General features: G+C 36.6%; 2 protein-coding genes across 5 annotated transcripts; one reads left to right on the plus strand and one right to left on the minus strand.

Moving 5' to 3' along the window:
- Positions 1–1,883: 1,883 nt before the first annotated feature.
- Positions 1,884–6,522, minus strand: nabp2 (nucleic acid binding protein 2). The gene is made up of 6 exons (XM_089124866.1): positions 6,417–6,522; positions 5,353–5,491; positions 5,133–5,204; positions 4,566–4,641; positions 3,624–3,672; positions 1,884–2,567 (listed from the first exon to the last, which is right to left on the minus strand). The coding sequence occupies exons 1-6, from the start codon at positions 6,493–6,495 to the stop codon at positions 2,392–2,394; spliced, it is 591 nt and encodes a 196-aa protein (XP_088980992.1). The 5' UTR covers positions 6,496–6,522; the 3' UTR covers positions 1,884–2,391.
- Positions 6,523–7,109: 587 nt separating this feature from the next.
- dgkab (diacylglycerol kinase, alpha b) lies at positions 7,110–24,188 on the plus strand. Of its 4 annotated transcripts, XM_039663329.2 has the most exons (24): positions 7,118–7,242; positions 7,616–7,717; positions 8,034–8,110; positions 8,659–8,803; positions 9,574–9,648; positions 9,841–9,890; positions 10,059–10,133; positions 10,651–10,767; positions 10,875–10,992; positions 12,519–12,607; positions 14,498–14,608; positions 15,155–15,244; positions 15,359–15,442; positions 15,550–15,623; positions 15,999–16,073; positions 16,144–16,229; positions 17,406–17,495; positions 18,329–18,489; positions 20,212–20,276; positions 20,373–20,463; positions 21,448–21,622; positions 23,163–23,283; positions 23,388–23,448; positions 23,668–24,188. In XM_039663329.2, exons 2-24 carry the CDS (start codon positions 7,645–7,647, stop codon positions 23,740–23,742), a joined length of 2,178 nt encoding a protein of 725 aa, XP_039519263.2. In that variant the 5' UTR covers positions 7,118–7,242; positions 7,616–7,644; the 3' UTR covers positions 23,743–24,188. The 4 variants fall into 4 exon arrangements, with proteins under 4 accessions (XP_039519265.2, XP_039519263.2, XP_088980990.1 ...); XM_039663331.2 differs by lacking the exon at positions 7,616–7,717 and having other exon boundaries at positions 7,110–7,242; XM_089124864.1 differs by lacking the exon at positions 14,498–14,608.
- Positions 24,189–24,218: the final 30 nt, after the last annotated feature.

The following is a 24,218-nucleotide window of genomic DNA, read 5'->3' on the forward strand; positions in this document are numbered from 1 at the left end:
GTATTGTACAGCAATCAGGACAAGCAGTCAAACATGTAAACATACAGCATGGCAGATAATGACTTCAGTATTGAAAAATCAGTTACAAAACTATGTGAATAAATTAGTTTTTGAGGTCTGGAGTGATGAGATTCTGAATGCCCAAAAGTTGACAGTTTAAACTTTGGTGACACAACCTGGGGTGCGTTTCCCAAAACCATAGTTGCTAACTAAGTTTTTTAACTGCAATTTCCCATTGCCAACCAACTATGGTTTTGGGAAACGCACCCCTGATTGTCTAAACTAGAATAAAGCCTTGAAGGTGAGGGTAGATATGAAGGTGTTAAACCATGACAGGCCCTATCAAGTAAGCCTAGTACTGTAGTTTGAACTGAATGCAATCGGCAGCCAGTGTAGTTGAAGGATTGGTGATGTGAGCAGATGTAAGGGCATGAGTAGCGGAGTTTTGTTGCATTTTCAGGTGATTACAGGGCTTTAAGGCCACTAAATGACAATTTATGATATGGCCAAGAGGAAGCATATAAATAAAAATATTAGTGGACCAAGAACCGAACCTTGAGGTACACCACGGGGGATTGTTCGTGATGGAGCGAGATTTGGGTTTGTTAATGCAAGAGATATGAAGTTATACACTGTTCTGAATGGCAAACGGTGTCAAATGCTGAACTCAGATCCAGGACAACCAAGAGGCTGATGACCTGTGTCAGAGGCCAGGAGAAGGTCATTTACCTCTCGTAAAACAGACTGAAACCATTCATGCAGGTTATGTTTATCCAATTGAGACAACCACCTTTTAAGTTTTTTAGCTAGAAAAGGAAGATTTGATATTGGTCTAAACCAGTGGTTCTCAAACTTGTCCTGGAGGACCACCAACCGCCACATTTCCTTTGTCTCCCTAATCAAACATGAGCCGATGAGTTGAATCAGGTGTGTTTGATTAAGGACACAAAGAAAACGTGCAGTGTTGGTGGTTCTCCAGGACAGGTTTGAGAACCACTGGTCTAAAGTTACGCAGGTCTAAGTTATAAAGACCTGGTTTCTTACTGTACTGGAGTGATAGTCTATTTTTAGATAAAGGTAGCTAGGGATCTGTTTAGGTCAAATGAGAGCAGGCGAGAAGTTTTATGAGTTGGGAATTGGGTCATGTTGACAGGATAAGGAATCAAATGTATTAGTAGTTAAAGGGATACTCCACTTTTTTTGGAAATAGGCTCATTTTACCACTCCCCCAGAGTTAAACAGTTGCGTTTTACCGTTTTCGAATCCATTCAGCTGATTTTTTGATATTTAAAAGAATATCAGTAACCAGATATTTTCTAGTCTCATTGACTTCCATAGTATATATTTTTTTCCTACTATGGAAGTCAATGAGACCAGAAACTGTCTGGTTACTGATATTCTTTTAAATATCAAAAAATCAGCTGAATGGATTTGAAAACGGTAAAACTCAACTGTTTAACTCTGGGGGAGTGGTAAAATGACCCTATTTCCAAAAAAAAGTGGAGTATCCCTTTAAGGTTGGGAGATGGTGGACAGACTGAGAAGGAGAAAAATCTGTAGCCACAAATGGGGGGAAAGCTATTGTCAATGTGATGTAGGAAAAAACTTTCACAAAGCTCAATAGAGCCAAGATGATGGTTTGACAAGAAAAGAGTCCTGGATTTACACTTTGCTTCATTAATAACACTGAAAGGTCGGCAGCATACTCTTAGCTTTCATTGCTCTACATTTAGGGGGGAATCATGGGGAGGAATGATTTGAGGGGACAGTCCTTGTTTTTAATGGGGCAAGTGTCTCCAAGGCATTTGGTAGTCATTTATATACTGAAATAATCTCACCGGGACAAGAGAGATTGACAGAGAATGGCAGAGAGGAAGCAACAATAACAGTAGAGAATTTATCATTTTAATTTATAGACGTGCAATTTTTTAAAACTTCTGAGAAAACAGGAAATTTGATGAAGTTTTAGTCTTACAAATCTTGACAATGGTCCTCACTTTATCCACATTTTCCATCCGCCAGGAACCTGCTTATTGATGCTTGTTTTGGGCATATTTTATCTGACAAAATTGCCATTTTAAAAAAATTCTGAATAAGATTAATGTTGAAAACTGATAATCAAAAGTTGACTACCAATCGGAAGTTGGGCTAAAAACTATAATAGTTTAGTGTGTCGATTCTGAGACGGTGAAACAAGTTGAGATACTTGTTCACTAATTGAGAAATACATCATAAAATATGTGACTTTTACAGACTGGACAATCTTAAACCAACATACATGAAAGCATGAAGTTCAAAGTTTATCAACACATGTCTTCAGATGAGACATGACAAATAGCTGCTCGCCAAAACCATTTTGAAATGATTATGTTGCTCCATTACTAAACTAAATCATCTTTTGACTGTTCGCCGCGTCTCCTTGCCGTTGCTTACAGAAGTTCCCCCCACACCAGGACTCGGTGTCGACCGGTTCCCGTTTCCACCGCTCGCTCGTCCAGCCGGCTGTGGGTTAGTGGAGTTTACAGAGCTTTGAGAATTCACCCCGTTTCCATTGGGAGTGTCATTACCTTCAAAGAGTACAAAAAAAAAGTATATTGAATGAATATATGAATACATTACATTAGGGTCCAATTCTCACTATTAAAGGGATCCTTAGCATTAAGCTTCAATTAGTAGAAAACCTGTAGTATTTTCAAATTACCATGCTTTCCACCCTCATATCCCCGTGAGACGAGAGATTCATGTATTTTTTGTCTGGAAAAAGTCCTCTGATGACGCAAAAATCGCCATTTTGCATCATCGGAGGATTGTTAGCCCATAGAGGGCGATCTCACTCACAGAATGAACACATAGTGTCGGCCATCTTTTTTTGGAAGCTAAGCTAGCAGGCTCTTGTTCTGTGGAGAAAGCTGAGTAGTAGGGGTCACCGTCCTCTTTTTCCCGGACATGTCCGTCCGTCGATGTCCGGGATTCAGCTTTTGCTTTCTGCAGTCGCCATTCATTGTTTACATGCACAGCTTTTGTTTCAGTCTAACTGAATTCATTCCGATTGGTGAATCTGAATGTAGTGTTTACATGAACGCTAAACAAGTGATCGGTTGATGTGCGTTTTAACATTGCTAAGAAAATCCCCGCTACTCTGTGAGAGATACGAGAGTGGTGCGTCTCACGCCACCGGCCTCGCGCTGTTCTCCCGCGACCCTCGCTCGTCCCGCTCGCCACAGTAAACATGACTCGTGCCGTTTTCGTACCCACTTTTCACCTCTGGACCCACTTTCCAGAGGTGAAGTATCCCTTTAACTAGTTGTATATTAGCATGCATTTTACTAGGACATTGGCTGTTTATTAGTACTTATAAAGCACATATTAATGCCTTATTCTGCATGACCATATTCTATATCCCTTAATTATCCACACAGTACTTAAACTTTACAACTACCTTACAAACTGTTAGGCAGTAATTAGGAGTTTAGTCGTAGTTAGTAGTTAATATTGAGAATTGGACCCAACTAGGATCCCGAAAAGTGCGTTATATATATATATATATATATATATATATATATATATATATAGTATAAAGTATATATATAATATATATATAGTGCCACACTATATAATTATACCTGCATTGGCTCCAGTGCTGCTGTTCAGGTTGCTCTGGTCATTCAGTCCCTGACGGGTAACAAGAAGAAAGTCAATTACCATGACCAGTGGTTCATTGTTTTTTTGTTTGTTTTTTACAGTGAATATAGGTTTTTAAAAGGCCACATGATGCTTTTTAATGTTTTTTCAGTTTGGTTGCAAACGTTCTTCAAAATATGTTCTTTTGTGCCGAGGGTGAGTAAATGACAGAATTTTAATTTTTGGGTGAACTAACATCACTTTAATTCTGTTTAACAGAGAATTGAGAAAGTGAGGCCTAAAATGCCCCGATCGAAGTTCAGATATTACTTCTGCAAATGTCACAGAGTGAAATATTAGCATAATGCCCATCCAAAGGCTTTCAGAAGTTAAATAGAGGTAAAGATTTACTTATAAAGCCGTTCCAGAGCAATACAACCCAAAAGTTTGCTTGTGCACAATGCATTTTACAGTGGTTTCTCTTGTCGTGCTTGTTCTGATTGATGCTCCGCATTTTCAGAATCCAAATGGAAATGAATACATTATTAGAAAACTGTGATTTGTATATGTACATTTCTGAAATCCATAACTTGGACACAGTCACCTCTGATACTAGATTACTAAATTTTAATGTAGACTCAACATGGCTTTGAAGCTATATGTATTGTGGAAAGAGCTATACAAATAAATGTGAATTGAATTGAACAGTCAGGGGCATGACACTTCCGACACTTGCTTCAGATGTTTGACCAATCACAATGCACTGAGCCAGCTGGCCAATCAGAGCACTTTTCAGAACACAATCAGTGAATTTCAGACAGAATTGCTGCAAAAATGTACAGCATGTGAAGAATAAAGCATGTTAACCCATTCCCAATAAACAAAATAATGTACTTTTAAAACAACATCATATAAATCCACAGAAATAAATCTAGAAGACGTACCGTTTTATTCATCTGGGACATATATTCTGGATTTGGCTCACTAAAGTTTGGCACCTCAGAATACACCATGCAGAATCTTACAAATTGGATAGAAACAAATGAATTTATTCTTCACAATGATAAATAAATATATATATAATTTTTTTAGGCAATACAATAGTCCCCCCTACGATAACTATACTGCCATTGCAAAAATATTAGGGGTGTCACAATATATCACAATACAAAAATGGAACAATATATAATGTTAAATGTATAATAATGCAATGGTGGAATATTTGTGTGTCCTAATAATGTCATGTGTCTTTGTTACCAGTAAAAGGTGACATACATTATTTTAAATATATCTAGTCAGCATATTCATTCATCTAAAATAATTTTGTATTTTCAGCTTCAGAATCATGAATATTGTTATTCTGGTGTCTCTATTGTCTATTCATTTTAACACCAAATTTAGCATTTTTATCAACAGTACAGGTCTAGTATTACAATAATATCGTATTATGAGTTCAGTATTGCGATATGTATCGCTCTAAAAAATATGAAAGATTGATGATTGCAACTTACTCTCCAATCTTCTGTAGTTCACCTCCTCTTCCAGTGTACAGCGTCAAACAGCCTTTAAAAACTGAGGCGTAACTTCAGCAAAATACAAATATAGACAGTTCTGTAGACTGTAAAACATTTATGCTGGTTTATGAGCTGTAAAATCACGTTTTTTGCACTATAATTGACTGTTCATTTGAGGTCTTTTGAGCATAGTCACTGATATGAAAGGCAGTCTCACCCTTTGGTAAGTCTGATGATGTCACCGGCCTGAATGAGTCCACCGACTTCATCCCAAACCGATATGCTGATGCTGCCCGTCTTGTCGGCCACTTTACACGTGCGCACCTCATGACCGTCTTTGGTCTTCGTCACTCGTCCTTGAAGAAGATGGCGTGAGAGAAGACTCAGAGTTCAGATACTTTAGACTATTATTAGCTGTTATAGAAGGCCTAAACGGTGTAGAACACACTCCACTGACCCTGTGTCTGTTTCAAGTTCTTGTTTGCGGAAATTCATGAGAATACAATATCAACGGTTCAATACAGAGAAGAGCCTTTGCCTTCAGTTAAACTAGGGATACTTCAGGATTTAGCATTAAGCTTTGTATTGGTAGAAAACCTGAAGTATTTCCGATTTACCATGCTTTCCTCCCTCATATCCCCCAGAGACGAGAGATTTATGTATTTTTTTTTGTCTGGAAAAAATCCCCCGATGGCGCAAAAATCGCCATTTTACGTCATCTGAGGATTTTTTGCCCAGATGCTACCTCATAATTTTATAAGGTAAAGCCCTATTTTTAATATATAAAGTTAATTACCGTATTGCAATAAGCCCTATTTTAAATAAATGTATACGATACATTCGAAAATGTTATTGCAAAATTGGTGCTGCCATATTAATGGCCCATTTCGAAAATCGCCAGTAATCATAGCGAAAGATTGACATAATATTAGTTTTGTGAAGTTTCTAGCATTTCAGAAAAGGAAAAAAAACAAAACATATTAAACATTTACCATCAGAATAACATTGTTTTTTTTCTGTTTATTAGAGTAAAGCTATAATCTGTATTGCATAACATGTTATGGACACTCAGCTGTTGCCCATTACTTTGGTGTCAGTTAACTTACTAAGTGGCGAAACTTTTATATGACGGTGTGTTTTGATAATAACACAGCACTAAAACCAGTATATTGTTGGCTCCTGTATGTTCAATTGTTTGTGGTTTTCCTGATATGTTAACGTATAGTTAAATGATTGTCTTGTTTTGTTTCACTAGCATCATGTGATGTGTTGTTTGGACACCTGTTTCCAGCACGATGAAGATGACATTAAGATTCTTGAGTCCAGGTTTAATGTCCTTCACATGAGTCTCTGTGCTCATGATCAGTCTGCTTCTGCCCAAACCCTGCAAAACCTGATGCACAACATGCCAGTCCACATCTGATGCATTTTACACTCAGTATTTCAAATCACATGCAAGACTGTTATAATTAAAGATGCATGCATGCAAACAACTTTTTTTGGGCAAATTATATGTGATGAAGCATGCACGTGCGACACTGACAGTTCATGAACAATATTAAGCAAACCAGGAAACTAATGAAAACACTTACTGGTTAGCATTGAGCTACGGTTGCACGGACTGTTTTAAAGGTAACGTTCGCCTACTGTTTCTCGTCATCTGCTACAGTTTGTGTGAACAATCCGGAATTGACTCGCTGCTCGTAATATGAATTAAAACACTGTATGTTCTGACAGCTGTCAATCATCACAGTTAATCTGGACAGTCAACTACCGTTTACAGTGGTTGACGTATTTTTTTTTAAACGTCATGACGCAATGTTTTCCGTACGTTATGACGTAGTTATCCGCACGTAGTTATCCGATCTGCACAGAAGAGAACATGAAAGTTGGATTTTCTGGAATATTTAAATGAAAATGGGTCAAAATTATGAGGAAATATGCAGCGTAATCCGGGACACTGCTGGTTTTGCCCTCCTTGTAAACTAATGTAATGCGCATGCGTGGTAATCCACCTAATATAGATAATTATTTTGAATTTGACGCGTTGAAGGGTGTGATTTAATCCAATACATTTCTTATCCGGGAGAATTTCGACTTTTTAAAGGTAAGATTCATTCAAATAATTGTGTTTAAAATAGTTGAATGTAAAGAAATATAATTCTATAATTAGAACTGTAATGAACGCAAGCGAGTTTATTTATTTAAAAGATAATTCAAAGTCTTCTTTAAATTAACGTTAGTTTATTTACTTAATAGTTTAATAGTTTTTTGTGAGATTAGATTACGTTAGCATTTGTTCAGCACTCAATTTTCACGTAAAACTAACAAAATGTGTATGCTAACGTGTTTATTTGCTTGTTTTGGTCATCTACCGTGGCTGAACAGTAACTTTCAGTACAGTAAATTTACTGTAGATCATAGCTATGTGCATCCATATATTTATCATGCATTTTGACATCTCCGTCCTAATTTCTCAGGTACTTAAGAGTGACGTAGGACAAACAAAATGGCCGCAGAATCTGATTTAGTAAATGAGATTAACCCTGTTGACTTCATTCATCTGCTGGAGTATTTAGAGTGTAAGTGTCTTTCATAAACATTACAGGACTCAGTCTTCATTTCCAGATTACTAAAGTGCTTTAACTACTAAATTAGCAGACTAAGTATATCAATGTAGTATACTAAAAGAACAATCGTCATAAACATACATATATAAATCTATTTGTAGTATACTTAGCATAAAATAAATGTTTTTCAAATTAATTTTGGTATATTTATTTTTCACTCGGGAAGATATCATGGAACAGAATATTACAAGTTAAACCTATGACAAAAAGGTTTTAATTATTAAAATTTACTAATCTTTTTGTTGCTGTTTTGTTTTAAACTTCCTAGATAGCAGGATAAAGGTGAAAGATGCGATGAAGGATTTTCATGCCGGTGGAAAGCTGGTCCATCACAGGTTTGGAGATGTAAGCTGAACACTTTCTACTGGCTCCTAAAGTCGTTCATTTCTCCCTCCACAAATGATGGAATCATCTCAGTTTCAAAAATGATATGTGAAATGTGAAGGTGATTTTTTGATGTTTTGGTTAAATTTATAACTTAGAAACTGTGTTCATGGAATAGATCGACCAAAAATAGTCCCAAAATCACACAAATTAAATAAAATAATACTATGTCATCATTAAAGGGATATTTCACCCAAAAATGTCAATTCTGTCATTAATCACCATCATGTCGCTCAAAACCCGTAAAACCTTCGTTCATCTTCATCTTCCGTTCACCAGTGTGTGTGTGTGGTGTCCATATCTCAAAGTATCTGAGGATCTGTTGCTTTACATAGAATTTCTGTTGAGGAGCATTAAAATAAAGTGCCAGCAGATATCAAGCAGACCATCTATTAGTACTTTAACGACTGCTTGATGACATGTAGAGTTTCTAAAGTGAACCCTTGAAATAAAGCGTCACTGACTTTGTGCATTTTTATCACATTGTCTCTGCATTTTCCCCCCTGAAGCGCATAGATGCAACAGGATTTTCTGTATTCCTCAAGAATTATCTTGAGGTCGATGACTTTCCAGCTGATCTCAGCCAGCGTCTCTACTGGTATTTCCAAAGATCCGAGCGGTCTGGTCCTGACACCAGTCCTCACTGCAAAGATGGTGAGCTGCTGATTCAGTTTACACAACTTCAGCCTTGCCAACTTGCCTGTTGTCTACCCCAACTGTTCGCGTCCAAACCATGTGACCGATTAAACACATTGTTTATATTTATGTGTTAAATGCACAAGACTTAACGGAAGTTTTTAGAGGTTTAATGATAGTATTAATGTAAACTACCATATAACATAAAGAATAGGATGCATAATGACATTCTGCATTATACCTGATTTAGGCCTATATTATGCATGCATATGCACTTTTTAATATTTGGAATGAATGCAAATACTGACAGTGCTATTTTAAATAGTAAAGAGTGCAGAAAATAGAAAATATTATAATTGTTAAACATTAGTTAAAAACAATAATATTTTCCTGTCACAAAAATAATTCTGTATTTACAGCAAAGCAGTGAAAATTAATTTCAGTATTTATGGACAAAAACATTACAGTTATTGTACTGTTACTGTCACTATCATTAAATTGCACAAGTATATAATGATTTTTGGTGGGTTTTCACTGTAAAACAACACACAAATGCCACAAATATCTACAGTTTTTTAAAAGCTGCAGGAATATAGTCATTTTGAGCTGTTAATAATCAGAAATCCTGGTGGGACTGTTAAAGGCTGTATAATAAAATGTAAGTAACCACACACTAATGTATTAACTTTAACTGTAAAGTTTTAACGGTACGTTTTTAAAATGCACACTGGCTATTACTGACTATAGCATTACATTGATATTCAGTGTTATTTGTTGTGCTCTTTCAGGTGGTGTCTCTCTTAAAGCTGTATTGTGTTACTTTTCCATATTGGAGGATGGAAATCCACGAGACAAACTAGAGTGTAAGACAGTCATCGAATTTATAGTGATCTCTAGCAGATAATATCACTAATAATATGTTCTGATACCATATAGAGTGTGAAATGGGTTTAATAACTTTTTAATCTTTTAAATTATGATTTAAACTTGCCATTTGTTTTTTAAGTGTAATTATATACAAAGTACTGATCAATTATATGATACTGTTTTGGCAGACACCTTCAAATTGTATGATAAAGATGACAATGGACTTCTTGATAGCAAGGTAAGACCGGGAGTACATGAGATTGTGATATTTCTTGTCTTGAGTATGATGTAGTTCCTGTTTTAGCTTACTGAGGTTCAAATTAGCCGGTTATCGTGTTCAGTGGTGTCCTCTTAAAATAAAGTATAATGTTTATTTACTTGTTTTCTGTTTGCTTTTGTTAAATAGGAAGTTGACAAAATTGTTACACAGATGATGCAAGCTGCCGAATACCTCGGATGGGATGTGACTGAACTAAAGCCAGTACGTTTGTTCATACAATTAACTCTTTCAGAAGGTATAATGGCATTGGAAAAATTATTTCCAAGTTAGTATGGAAGCTTGTTTCTGCCACAGGATAAAAAAACATTACATTTTATCTCACAATTCAGACTAAACTGTGAGTTTATATCTCACAAATATGAGAAATATAGAGATATAAAGAGATATGAACTCACAATTCTGACTTTATTTCTCACAATTACATGTTTATTACTCACAATTCATTTTTTTCTCTCTCAGAATTGTGATATAAACTCAGAATTAAAAGACAAAGGTTAGAATTGTGAGATTAAAAGTCTCAAACAAGCTTCCATAAGCCTCATCATTTCTTAGCCAGGATGGGCAAGTTTCCTTTTCCCAAGCCTTGAATTAATACATGGCAGCATATTTTAGGCTTATGAAAATACAAGTACATTGTTCTTGTACATTGTTTAGCGCTTTGGGTTTTAGAAAAGTGCATTATAAATAAAATGTATTATTATTATTATCCTCTTTCTAGGTTCTTCAAGACATGCTGAAAGCCATAGACGTGGACAGCAGTGGCACTGTAACCCATCGAGAGTGGATACAAGGGGGCTTGAACAACATTCCTCTACTGGTTCTGCTTGGATTAAAGGTAACAGCCTTTATAACAGTCAGAATGCATATGTAATCATGCTTACATTTAGGAATGTCATAAGGTGTGGAATTGATTACATTAGATGTTTTTAACACTATCTACAGGTAGCTGAAAAGGACGGCCAGCACGTCTGGCGAATGAAGAACTTCAACAGACCCACATATTGCTTTGTCTGTCAGAAGATGATGTTGGGTCTGCGAAAACAAGGCTTGTCTTGCAATTGTGAGTTTATCAATGATCACCTTTTTAATTCATGGGCAAGCTTTATTCCTATTCAGGTCTCTTTAAACATAGATTTACTAGACAGGGCAAATTAGCTTAATAATAATAAATAATCCTTATGTTTTAAAATTTTTAACACTAGTGTGTTATTCAGTATTACATTTTAAATGAACAAATTTGCAACTTCATTAAAAATGTGTAAATAAAAATAGATGACATTCAAGTTCAATAATGACATTCATGTATATTTTAGTTAACCACAAATGCTTGTCAGTAAATTCAGCAGTACATTTTAACATCTTTATTTCCATTCCTCAAAGACAATAGAAGACGTTATGAAATTACATGTGATTATGTCCTACTTAAAGGAGTAGTTCACTTTTAAAAAAACTTTTGCTGATAATTTACTCACCCCCATGTCATCCAAGATGTTCATGTCTTTCTTTCTTCAGTCGAAAAGAAATTAAGGTTTTTGATGAAAACATTCCAGGATTTTTCTCCGTATAATGGACTCCAATGGGAACCAAACGGTTCAAGGTCCAAATGACAGTTTCAGTGCAAACTGTTCAAAGAGCTTTAAACGATTCCAGGCGATGAATAAAGGTCTTATCAAGCGAAACGATCGCTCATTTAAAACAACAACAAAGTTTAAATTGTATAAGCTCAAATGCTCATGTTGCTCTGTTCTGTGATGCATGTTCGTGACTCTCCTGTTCGACACGGAATCTTTTTCCGCATCAATTCGTTCGTTTCGTTCGTTGAATGAACCAAATGACTCGGAAAAAGATTCGTTCGTTTTGATGAACGAGTTCGAACAGGAGAGTCTTACGTGTGGGAGAGTCATACATCCTTCTTCCGCGCATCACAGAACAGAGCAAGGTGAGCATTTGAGCTTATAAAACTTAAACTTTGTTATTTATTTATTAAATGAGTGACCATTTCGCTAGATAAGACCCTTATTCATCATCTGGAATCGTTTAAAGCCCTTTGAACAGTTTGCACTGAAACTGTCTTTTGGACCTTGAACTGTTTGGTTCCCATTGAAGTCCATTATATGGAGAAAATCCTGGAATGTTTTCATCAAAAACCTTAATTTCTTTTCGACTGAAGAAAGAAAGACAAGGACATCTTGGATGACATGGGGGTGAGTAAATTATCAGCAACATTTTTTTTAAAACTGAACTACTCCTTTAAGTTGGTCCTTAAGTTGGTAAATTAATTTAATATGTAAGCTAACGATTTAAACTAAACTGTGTTTTTATTTAATTCCAAATAACATGCATAATTAAGTGTCCATTACATTCAGTTCACGTTTAAGTATACAATGTCTTTAATAATAAGGACTCCTAAAGTGTACTTCTTTTTCACAAGTGTATTCTCTAAATAACACTGCATATGTTCAGCCTTAAATCCTCAGAATAGGTACACGCTGATTTCTAACGTCTTGTTTAAATGCCCTTGCCTGTGGCTATTTTGTGGTGTAATGGCATTGTCAGTGTTTCCTCTCTTCTTTAATTGATTTCTAGTTTGCAAGTACACCGTCCACAGCAGCTGTGCCAACAAAAACCACACCCCATGCGTCAGGACCTTTGTCAGGTCCAAAACAGAGATAGGGGTGAGAGATGAGTCCTTTACCATTGATTTTCCATTACATTGTGTTCTGCTTTAAAGGTGCTATATGTAACTTTTCTCCTAAAATGAATCCTTTTTTATTGCTTGTGTGTGAAGGGGTTGTAATCGCACGTTACAATGATCCACTTGTCGGGTTTTGCCTTTACCTCTGAAGGCCAGTATTCCTATTTCTCCGGGTCGGATTTTCTTTGAATTATGGAGAGACCTCCGCTCTTTTTATTGTGATAAATTACAAGTTTTCAGATATGCTGAAATAATGGTAAACTGTCATGAAACAGGTAAACTACAACATTTATGAGACATGAAAAACACAAGACTGTTCCAGGAGAACAAAAAGTTGGTGCTTTAGGATGTAACTTTTATTTGATGTACTAGATCTACTGTCATATTGTCTATAACACACATTTCCAGACACGTTCAGTACAGTAATGTTACTTCCTACAATCTTACTATTATACTGAAATTGTTCAGTCTAGTTCACTAACCGTTATCATATTATACATTCGCCGATGTTGACATTGCTGATTGTGAAAGATACACAAATAGTTAGAGAAGTGCCTTATGCTAGATAACAGCACAGATGTAACGTTATCATGGTTCGAGCATTAGTTCAGTCAAGCTGATAAAAGTAGCCTATTCCAGCATGTTGTGTGATGCTTTCTCCGGTGTGTGTAAAGTCTCAGTGTGGCGAACCTGTGCGAACTTGAAATGTAATAACGGGACAGTCTAATCTGCATTAAACCACTTTAAGCGTTCTTTTAATGATTTTCTATGGAAGAAAACTGCCTAATAACTCGTAATTAAATGCGTTGCGTTCCTATTCTGGGCTCATCTGATTTTTTTTTGTATATAGTGTAGCCTACTTTATTATGATTTTAGTATCATAATGATTAATAAATAAACAATTATCTGTGTGCTTGATAAATGTAGCCTTTAAACTTTTTCAACTAATCCATTATCCACGCGTAGGCCTGAAAACGGTGAGCTAAAGCCTAGTTCACATTACATGATTTTAAGCCAGATTTAAGCCCCATTTGCAAATCGTTGAGCTCGCCGACAGGTCAGGGTGTTATCTCGTGCAAACCTCTGAAAAATTCAATAAAAATTGGTCGCAATCTGAAACATCACCGATAGAGGCCGCTAAAAAATACATATAGCACCTTTAAGTAACATTAACTTGCTATTAAAGGAGTAGTTCACTTTAAAAAAAAAAAACTTTTGCTGATAATTTACTCACCCCCATGTCATCCAAGATGTCCACGTCTTTCTTTCTTCAGTCAAAAAGAAATTAAGGTTTTTGATGAAAACATTCTAGGATTTTTCTCCATATAATGGACTTCAATGGGAACCAAACAGTTCAAGGTCCAAATGAGTTTCAGTGCAGCTTTAAATGACACCAGACGATGAATAAGGGTCTTATCCAGCGAAACGATCGCTCATTTAGTAAATAAATAACAAAACTTTTTATTTTTAACTTTTTATTAAAACTTTTTAAGTTTTATAAGCACAAATGCTCGCCTTGCTCTGTTCTGTGATGAGGTTCGTGACGCTCCTGTCATCAAAATGAACAAATCTTTTTTCGAGTCATGACTCGAAGGGTCCTAGATAAGACCCTAAAGCCCTTTGAAGCTGCACTGAAACTGTCTTTTGGACCTTGAACCGTTTGGTCCCCAATGAAGTCCATTATATGGAGAAAAATCCTGGAATGTTTTCATCAAAAACCTTCATTTCTTTTCGACTGAAGAAAGAAAGATGTGGACATCTTGGATGACAAATTATCAGCAAACTTTTTTTTTTGAATTAAAGTGAACTACTCCTTTAATTATGATTTAAATTGATTCACAAAAGGCTTTAACACAAGTTTATGCTCCAGTGTTCAGTTCATGACTGGATCAGTGCTGACTGTGAGTCCAACAAATGTGAGATTTGCCACAAAAAGATCAAGATACTCACAGGAAAGAGATGTGCATGGTGTCACCGCATGGTGAGCGCTGATTTCTTTATCCACATTTACATTTAATCGTTTAGCAGGTCTTTTATCCAAAGCAACTTATAATACAAGCAATCCAGCGAACAATATGCAAGTGCTGTGACAAGTCCCAGTTAGTCTAGCACAGTACTAATATTTTTATTATTAATTATAATATATACAATAATACGAACATGTCACAATATTCCTTGATACGCAGATTAAAGGGGCGGGGCCTGGTTGAGTTTGTTAGTAGTGTGTTAAACAGGCAGTTATGGTAAGGGGCGGGATATTTCCCAAACACTCTTGAAACGCTTGACCAATCAGAACACACTGATCCAGCCGACCAATCAGAGCACAGTGTGCTTTTCAGAAGGAGGGGCTTCATAGAGACAGGGAAAAGAGGCAACAATGGAGAATATGGGGGAATAATTAACATTCAAGCATCAACATAAGACTTTGAAAAAGAGCATACTATGACTTCTTTAATGGATTTAGCTGGTTGTTTTATTTAGACAGATCTGTTCCTGTATATGCTAATGTTTTCTGTGTTGAACGTAGCGCCACAGTGACTGTGTTCCTCTGGGCTCGTCGCACTGTGACTGTGAGCGATTACAGCATCACATCCTTCCACCGTGGGCCATATGTGCTGTAAGCAAGAGCTACACTATTGCAAACCAATATTTAGTGTTTTTGCTATATAAGACACTTCGGCTAGATTTATAATAGCATTTTATAAACAATTTCTCTCATTATCAATTATAGATGGATCAAGCTGACTCTATTTCAGGGAGCAGTCTGGGAGAAAATTACATGTTAAACATAAACTCAGACGGACACGTTTTGCAGGCAAGCAGTTTTACATTTAAACCAGTCTTGACTCCAAATATTGTAATTAAATGTTTTTGTGATACTGAATGTTTGATTAAATGTATGTATGTGCTTTCTTTGTGAAGATATTTCCTGTGACGGACACACACCCTCTCTTGGTGTTTGTAAATCCAAAGAGTGGCGGAAAACAAGGAAAGAGGTTATATTCTGATTTTAATATAAAACATTATGCTTATATTATGCTTTATCGGATTTACATGCTAATGAGCATTTAGTTTCCAACACAATCGACCATCTGACCAATCAGAGCAGAGCGGCTCTCAGAGAGGCGGGGTTTAGAGAGACAGAATCCTTGATTAACCGTTTCAGACACTGAGAGAAAAGAGCTGATGATGCAATGGATATTATGAGGAAATTAAAGCGTTTTTTTTTTTAACTTTATATCAATGTAAACCTATTGTAGGCGACTCTAGCATAGCATTGTAAAATGACTTTTTAAAGAACTATTTGTTAAAACAATTACTTCTGGCTGTTTTGTCTCATGTTCATGACATTATCATATGGTTTGTTGCAGGGTGTTGAGAAAGTTTCAGTATCTCCTGAACCCACGACAGGTTTACAGTCTTGACAATGGAGGACCAAATCCAGGGTACGTTTTTATAAATAGAGCAGACTAACACACTATTACAAAGCAGAATGAAACAAACGTTTCGTTTCAGGCTCCAGCTCTTTCAAAATCTTCATAAATACAGAATCCTGGTCTGTGGAGGAGACGGCACTGTCGGCTGGGTTTTAGATGCTATTGGTGAGAAACATAAAATCATGTACAAATCCAAAAATGTGTCGTAGTAAGCACACTATTTTATTTATTCACATTTTGTTACCCATTTGTTTACCCATCTGTTTTTATTGTAATTAACTGTCACCGTCCCACAGGTGGCACTATATTTTTAAAACAATAATATCTTAGTAAATACCTTAAATAATATTGACAAACTATATATCATTTGAAAGCTTACAATCTCTAGTTTCCATATTTGGTGTCAAAATATTTTACAGAGGAGCCATAATTTATCAATATGCAACAAGAATATTTTCATACTCATAAGGCGTGTTCAGACCTTTATTTTAACATAGCAGTGAACATGAAAAAATGTTCATGCCAAAAGTTTTCATGCCAAAAGTTCAAAAGATAGCATCCATTCAATTATTTTGGAAAAAAAGGTCTGGAAAGTTTGAAATATCAAGAAAAATATAATAAATTCACCATTTGTGATGTGGCAGCGAGATATGACTTACATGAAGGTTCTTTGTATGTGTTTCCTAGAGGTTGATTTCATATCAAAATCTGCCAAACTTCCCATACTACTTCTGAATAAGATCTCTACTTCATAAATTGTATTAAAATTGTGGAAATAATGGTTCATATCACTCAAAAACACGAATGGAAATGCAGGTGCCCTTAAATGGGCAGTGATGGAGTCTGGTTGTGCCCTAGTGGAAAAGTTTGGTACTGCGCCCAAACAAAATCTCACTGAAAGCTCATTTTTCCAGATATCAACATAAAATTTTAAACACAACTTGTTCACATTTTTGACTTTGATTTTTCTGCAGTTTTAGAGTTGCCCAGGTTTTAAAAATATATATCTTATTTAAAATATAAATAATTAATTTTTTTACATTGTACATTTTCATAAACATCTTCTATAACTTTTTTTTTCCTATTTCACTTTCTTAATTTATTTCACTTCTACAAAAAAACTGCCAAATGTCTTCTTTTAAAACAAGACCAATCTTACGTCTATTTTCCAAGGCATTCTTGAATTACAACCATTTAAGTTCGAAATGTGAATTTTCATGTACGTATATTCAAAAAAAGGGGGTGACAGAATAAAATCTCATAAATTTTACACAAAACAATTGTTATTTCTCAGTACTACTATTATAATCATCATAGACTTGTTCTTTTTTTCATCCTCAGATAAAGCTGATATGGTGATTCGCGCTCCGGTTGCAGTTCTTCCTCTTGGAACTGGGAATGATCTGGCTCGCTGTCTGCACTGGGGAGGAGGTGGGTCTCCGTGACGACTGCATCATTCATTAGAGATGTTCACACTCGCTCACGTCATGCTGCTGATGTGTGATGTACGTACAGGAGATGAAGGCAGTTTAATGTTACTTTGAGCGAGTTGCTCATTCGTCATATGCTCTGATATGTTGACATCACATGACAACCTGTCAGGCAATTGACTTGAGTTCTTACTAATAATAACACGATTATATTTAATTGCTAATTTTAGCCAGTGCTATGTGCATACAAATATATGTAAAAAAAAAACCCAGTCAAACCAAACTATATAACAAGAAACACTACGCTATATAAACTACAGACAAAAGAGTGCCTAAAGAATTTCGCGTGCGTTATTTGCTGACGTTTAATGCCTCGTGACTAAACAAAGGGTGCCAATGTAAGTGTGCACACTGACACGTAAAAATTTACAGAACGTTCTTAGAATATATCTTTTTTAGCTGGGAACAAGTATAACATTTTTTTTAAAAAACAGATAAATGTCCATGAAAAATATTTAAATAATGTTTTTGTGCTAATATTTTGAGAACATTATTAAAGACAAGATACATTTTATTAATGTTACTGGAACAACGTTTGTTCTTGCCAGACCGTAGACTCAGTTCTCTAACGTTCCCTGTTAGCTGGGATAGTGACCGTACAGATCGCCATATTCAGTCCACAAGACCGTTTGAGTGCAAGGGTGAAGATAAAATGGTCACTGAGGTTGGTATAATGCGTTTTTAAAACGGTTCGACTTTGAATCGTCTGCCTGAAGCTAGAAGTCTGTATTCATAATTCAAGCGATGTGTTGTTTTCTGTGTTGGATTGAACAGGATATGAAGGCAGTGATCTGACAGAAATCCTTCAGCAGATTGAGGAGAGCACATTAGTGCTGATGGATCGCTGGAGTTTGCGAGTCATTCAAGCTGATGTGGAAGACGAGGGCGACCCCGTGCCCAATGACATCATCAACAACTATTTCTCTATCGGGGTGGTGAGCGCCAAGAGCCTGGACTAATAATGTATAATAATGCAATGGAGGATATTTGTGTGTCCAGATAATGCCACGTGTCTTATGTTACCAGTACAAAGTGGCCGACATTATTTAAAATATATCTTGTCAGTGACAGAGTGCAGGCATATTCGTCTAAAATAATTCTGTGTTTTCAGCTTCAGAATCATGAATATTGCTATTCTGGTGTTTCTATTGTCCTGTGCTTTGGGTTTCCAGCACCAACCCTATTCATGTACACACACAATGAAATACCAAATTTAGCATTTTAATCAACAGAACACTTTTTGTTAACCTTTAACCATGTCTTGGAGTATCACAATAATATCGTATTGTGAGTTCAGTACCACAATATACACTCACCTAAAGGATTATTAGGAACGCCATACTAATACTGTGTTTGACCCCCTTTCGCCTTAATTCTACGTGGCATTGATTCAACAAGGTGCTGAAAGCATTCTTTAGAAATGTTGGCCCATATTGATAGGAAAGCATCTTGCAGTTGATGGAGATTTGTGGGATGCACATCCAGGGCACGAAGCTCCCGTTCCACCACATCCCAAAGATGCTCTATTGGGTTGAGATCTGGTGACTGTGGCGGCCATTTTAGTACAGTCAACTCATTGACATGTTCAAGAAACCAATTTGAAATGATTGGAGCTTTGTGACATGGTGCATTATCCTGCTGGAAGTAGCCATCAGAGGATGGGGACATGGTGGCCATAAAGGGATGGACATGGTCAGAAACAATACTCAGGTAGGCCGTGGCATTTAAACGATGCCCAATTGGCACTAAGGGGCCTAAAGTGTGCCAAGAAAACATCATTACACCATTACACCACCACCACCAGCCTGCACAGTGGTAACAAGGCATGATGGATCCATGTTCTCATTCTGTTTACGCCAAATTCTGACTCTACCAACAGAAATCGAGACTCATCAGACCAGGCAACATTTATCCAGTCTTCAACTGTCCAATTTTGGTGAGCTCTTGCAAATTGTAGCCTCTTTTTCCTATTTGTAGTGGAGATGAGTGGTACCCGGTGGGGTCTTCTGCTGTTGTAGCCCATCCGCCTCAAGATTGTGTGTGTCGTGTCTTCTTCACAAATGCTTTGCTGCATACCTCGGTTGTAACGAGTGGTTTTTTCAGTCAAAGTTGCTCTTCTATCAGCTTGAATCAGTCGGCCCATTCTCCTCTGACCTCTCGCATCAACAAGGCATTTTCACCCACAGGACTGCCACATACTGGATGTTTTTCCTATTTCACTCCATTCTTTGTAAACCCTAGAAATGGTTGTGCGTGAAAATCCCAGTAACTGAGCAGATTGTGAAATACTCAGACACCAACAACCATGCCACGCTCAAAACTGCTTAAATCACCTTTCTTTCCCATTCTGACATTTAGTTTGGAGTTCAGGAGATTGTCTTGACCAGGACCACACCACTAAATGCATTGAAGCAACTGCCATGTGATTGGTTGATTAGATAATTTGCATTAATGAGAAATTTAACAGGTGTTCCTAATAATCCTTTAGGTGAGTGTATATCCAATCGTGACCCCTAGTCTGGACTGAACGTTTTATTTTACTCTTGACAAATGGTGCAGATGAAAAGCTCTTCGAATGGAGCCACTTTATTTCTGTAATTGGCAGCTATATTGTATTTGTATCAGTAATTTTCAGTGTGATGTTCACACCTCAACAGGACGCATCTATAGCACACCAGTTTCATGTGATGAGAGAGAAGGATCCACAGAAGTTCAACAGCAGGTCAGGATCTGAAATGTGTTCAGTCACTACGTTGTGTGGTATTTTGTGCATTTATTACTTAGTTCAGTTCTACATTTTTCTATTATGCCCTGAAAGAGCCAGAAATAAGCTGTGGTATTTTCAACTCGCAACATCTGAGACCGTTTCAGCTTCCTGCAGGAACCTCAAGGAATGTCTCAGCATTGAGGTAAATGTTGTCGAAAATCCTTGAGCTAATTTAGTGTTCTGGGTCAAAAATACCAGTGTTTTAAATTGTGTGTAAATCTGTCATTATGCCATATTATCACCACATTTTGAATTAAATTAGCACAGGTTTTGTATTTCTTTCTGGAACTGACTTGATCTGAGCTTATGCACCTTAGTGTTTGAGTGAAAAAAGGTCACTCAAGTTTGTTCATCTAAAAACAAACAAAAAAACACTGCAATGCAAAAACTCAGATTAATGAGGCCTATGATCATTCAGCTTGAAAAAAAGAAATACAAAACTTGCTAATTGAAATGGCATAATGAGAGCATTTTAACGAGGTTGAGCAAAAACAAACAGCCAAAAATAAGCACATTAATTATCAAAAATATTTTTGGAAGTTGTTATACCATGTGTGAGTGAGCAAAGTCAGTCAAATGCAATAACATCAACTAGCATTTTCAGGAAATGCTAGAACACAACCAGTTAATAGCAGTTCATACACTTTGATATTGGAGCTAGTTGCACTTTTTAGGTTAGTAAATATTTCTCAGGATAGGTTTATTTTTTATTTTCGAAATGTACTTTATAGACACATACCAAAAAGTCTACAAAAAAGCTATGCAATGCTTTCACCATGATTGCCAATGAAAAACAAGCTGATTTAACACCCCTGTTTTGCCAAAAAAAAAAAATTTCAGTGGGAACCTGCCATATCAGAGCTTAATTTAGCTAAACTAATACAGTAAAACAATTCTGAAAAACAGAATGATTCATGAAACAACAAGTAAAAGTAGCACACAAATATTCAAACCATCAAATTATTCTGGCCTACAAGAATAGTAATTTATGAATTGTAAAAAAAAAAAATGCGAAACAACGGTGGCACACAGTTTTCTTGTCTTTGTATAGTTGCCTCTTGCTTTATTTGTGTTAGTTGTATGTATCTCGCTGTCACTGTTTCAAAATGAATCTCTCTCCCTGTAGTGTTGTGGCGTTCCTGTCGATCTGAGCAGACTCTCGTTGGAGGGTGTTGCTGTCCTGAACATTCCCAGCATGCACGGCGGTTCGAACCTGTGGGGAGAAACAAAGAGTGTTGAGAAGCTAAACAAGTGGCAAGAGGTCACTGTTGATCCTGATGCTCTTGAGATGTGCTCACAGGGTAAGCAAACGCTTATTACAATAAAAAAAATCACTGTCAATTCTAAGGTTTGATGCTTACGTCTCCTACATCAGGTTTACACACATCCAAGATCAAAAACGCTTTCACTTCCTCATAATATCCATTGCAGCATCAGCTCTTTTCTCTAAGTGTCTGAAACGCTTCAACCACAGATTCAGTCTCTCTAAACCCCGCCTCTCTGAGAGCCGCTCTGCTCTGATTGGTCAGACGGCCCAGTCTGTTGTGATTGGTCGACCGTGTCATTAGCATATCTGAGTTTCAGCTCTGGATCTTCCTCAGCTCTTGATACTCAGTGATACGAACAGTGACGATAGTGTCAGACGATAGTGTGAACAACACGAGCCAAACTCTTCCAGTCTCAGATACAACTACAGTGTGTGAGGGTCAAAGTAGACGTTGTTCACGGCAGCCGATGAAGAACATAGACCGGCATTATGCAAATCTGTTACAAACCTTCACAGATTCAGCAGGAAGTGAGACTGGAAATACTGACGACTCGTTAAAATATCTTGGTAATTTATGTCGACAGTACTGCAGGTCCGAATATTGTTCCTCAAATTTTTCCTTAATTTTTCAGTGTATTTTATAAAATTGTCAAACAAGACACAATACAAAATATTTCAATATACAACATTCCCAAATGAAACAAAATATTCAAAAATAAAATCGTCAGGGGTTGATTTTGTCGTAAGTACTGGTCGTGAAATAAATGGACCGATGTGACTTCAGCTGAACATTTCCAAGAAAGAATAACATTTTCACATTAAACGAGTTCATATTAAAGTTGTTCACTTTTCAAAAAACTTTTGCTGATAATTTACTCACCCCCATGTCATCCAAGATGTCCATGTCTTTCTTTCTTCAGTCGAAAAGAAATTACGATTTTTGATGAAAACATTCCAGGATTTTTCTCCATATAATGGACTTCAATGGGAACCAAACGGTTCAAGGTCCAAAAGAGAGTTTCCATGCAAACTGCAAACTGTTCAAAGGGCTTTAAAACTCATTCATCAAAATGAACAAATCTTTTTCCGAGTCATTTGGTTTATTCAACGAACGAATTGACTAATGGACGAGTCTGAACAGGAGAGTCACGAACGCGCATCACAGAACAGAGCAAGGCGAGCGTTTGAGCTTATAAAACGTAATGTTTGTTATTTATTTTTAAATGAGCGATCGTTTCGCTTGATAAGACCCTTATTCATCGTCTGGAATCGTTTAAAGCCCTTTGTAGCTGCACTGAAACTGTCTTTTGGACCTTGAACCGTTTGGTTCCCATTAAAGTCCATTATATGGAGAAAATCCTGGAATGTTTTCATCAAAAACCTTAAATTCTTTGCGACTGAAGAAAGAATAACATGGGTATCTTGAATGCCATGGGGGTGAGTAAATTATCAGCAAAAGTTTTTTAAAAAGTGAACAACTCCTTTAAGATTAGGAATATTAATAAAGTTCTCTCTTGGCAAAATCTTCAGTTTTGACATTAGTCTTCCACACTAAATGCTGTTTATGCTTGTAGACATGAACGATAAACTCCTAGAGGTTGTTGGGTTGGAGAGTGTGGTGGAAATGGGTCAGATTTACACAGGCTTGAAGAGTAAAGCTCACCGTCTGGGTCAGGCTGCACACGTCACGATCAGGTGAGTGTTTTACCAGATACTGAACATTACATAAGCAGGTGAAACTGAAATAAACCAGTTCAAGTTATTTAAATATTATTAACAACATTCCCTTTTCCTCGTAGAACGTGTAAAACTCTGCCCATGCAGATTGACGGAGAGCCGTGGATGCAGCCTCCATGTACGGTAAGTGTGACGATTATACAAACACATGAGGATCTGTCAAGGTTTTCATGCATCAAGAGTCAGTGTTCGTTTGTTTACAGCGATTTCTCAGTCATTAGCATCAGTTGTTGGATGGTATGGATGTTGCTGCCATTGAACAGCATAACAGTATTTATATATATTTAGTTCGCACTAATATGTACTGCCTAAATAACATCAATATTTTCTGTTGGTCTGCAGATTCACATCACACACAAAAACCAGGCGAATATGTTGATGGCTCCTGCTAAAACACTGGGATGCTTCCTCAAGTAAAACAGAAGCACTGAAGATAAAGATGGGAATATTTTAGAGGACTATACTATATTTATATTAGATTTTTTTTTCTTGCCTTCATTACACTAGGCTTGTTCAGCTTTAGTGTTGTTAGTTAAGAATACTAAGTATGTTACAGAAATAATACTAGTATATATCTTGCAAAATGGGATTATTTTTATTTTGTGATTGGTAATGCTTGACAACAAGGCTGTATTATGCAAGCAAGTATTTCCCATCATGCTGAGCCTCCAGGAACACGATTGGGAACCACTGGTTCTTACAGCCTTCATGTATTGTTCTCGTCTAAAATGTTTGATGAAACTCTGATGTCATGTTTTTAGGTGTGTAAATTACAGTGTGTTCACATTTCCAAACTCTGTGACTGTATGATCTCTCTATGGGTTATGTGATGCAAAATACAAGTAAAAACGGATGGAAACACATCTTTCAGGTGGAAACGCCACATTTATTTC

The sequence above is a fragment of the Pimephales promelas genome, chromosome 21 (assembly GCF_988280905.1).
Source record: "Pimephales promelas chromosome 21, fPimPro1.hap1.1, whole genome shotgun sequence".
NCBI lineage: Eukaryota > Metazoa > Chordata > Actinopteri > Cypriniformes > Leuciscidae > Pimephales > Pimephales promelas.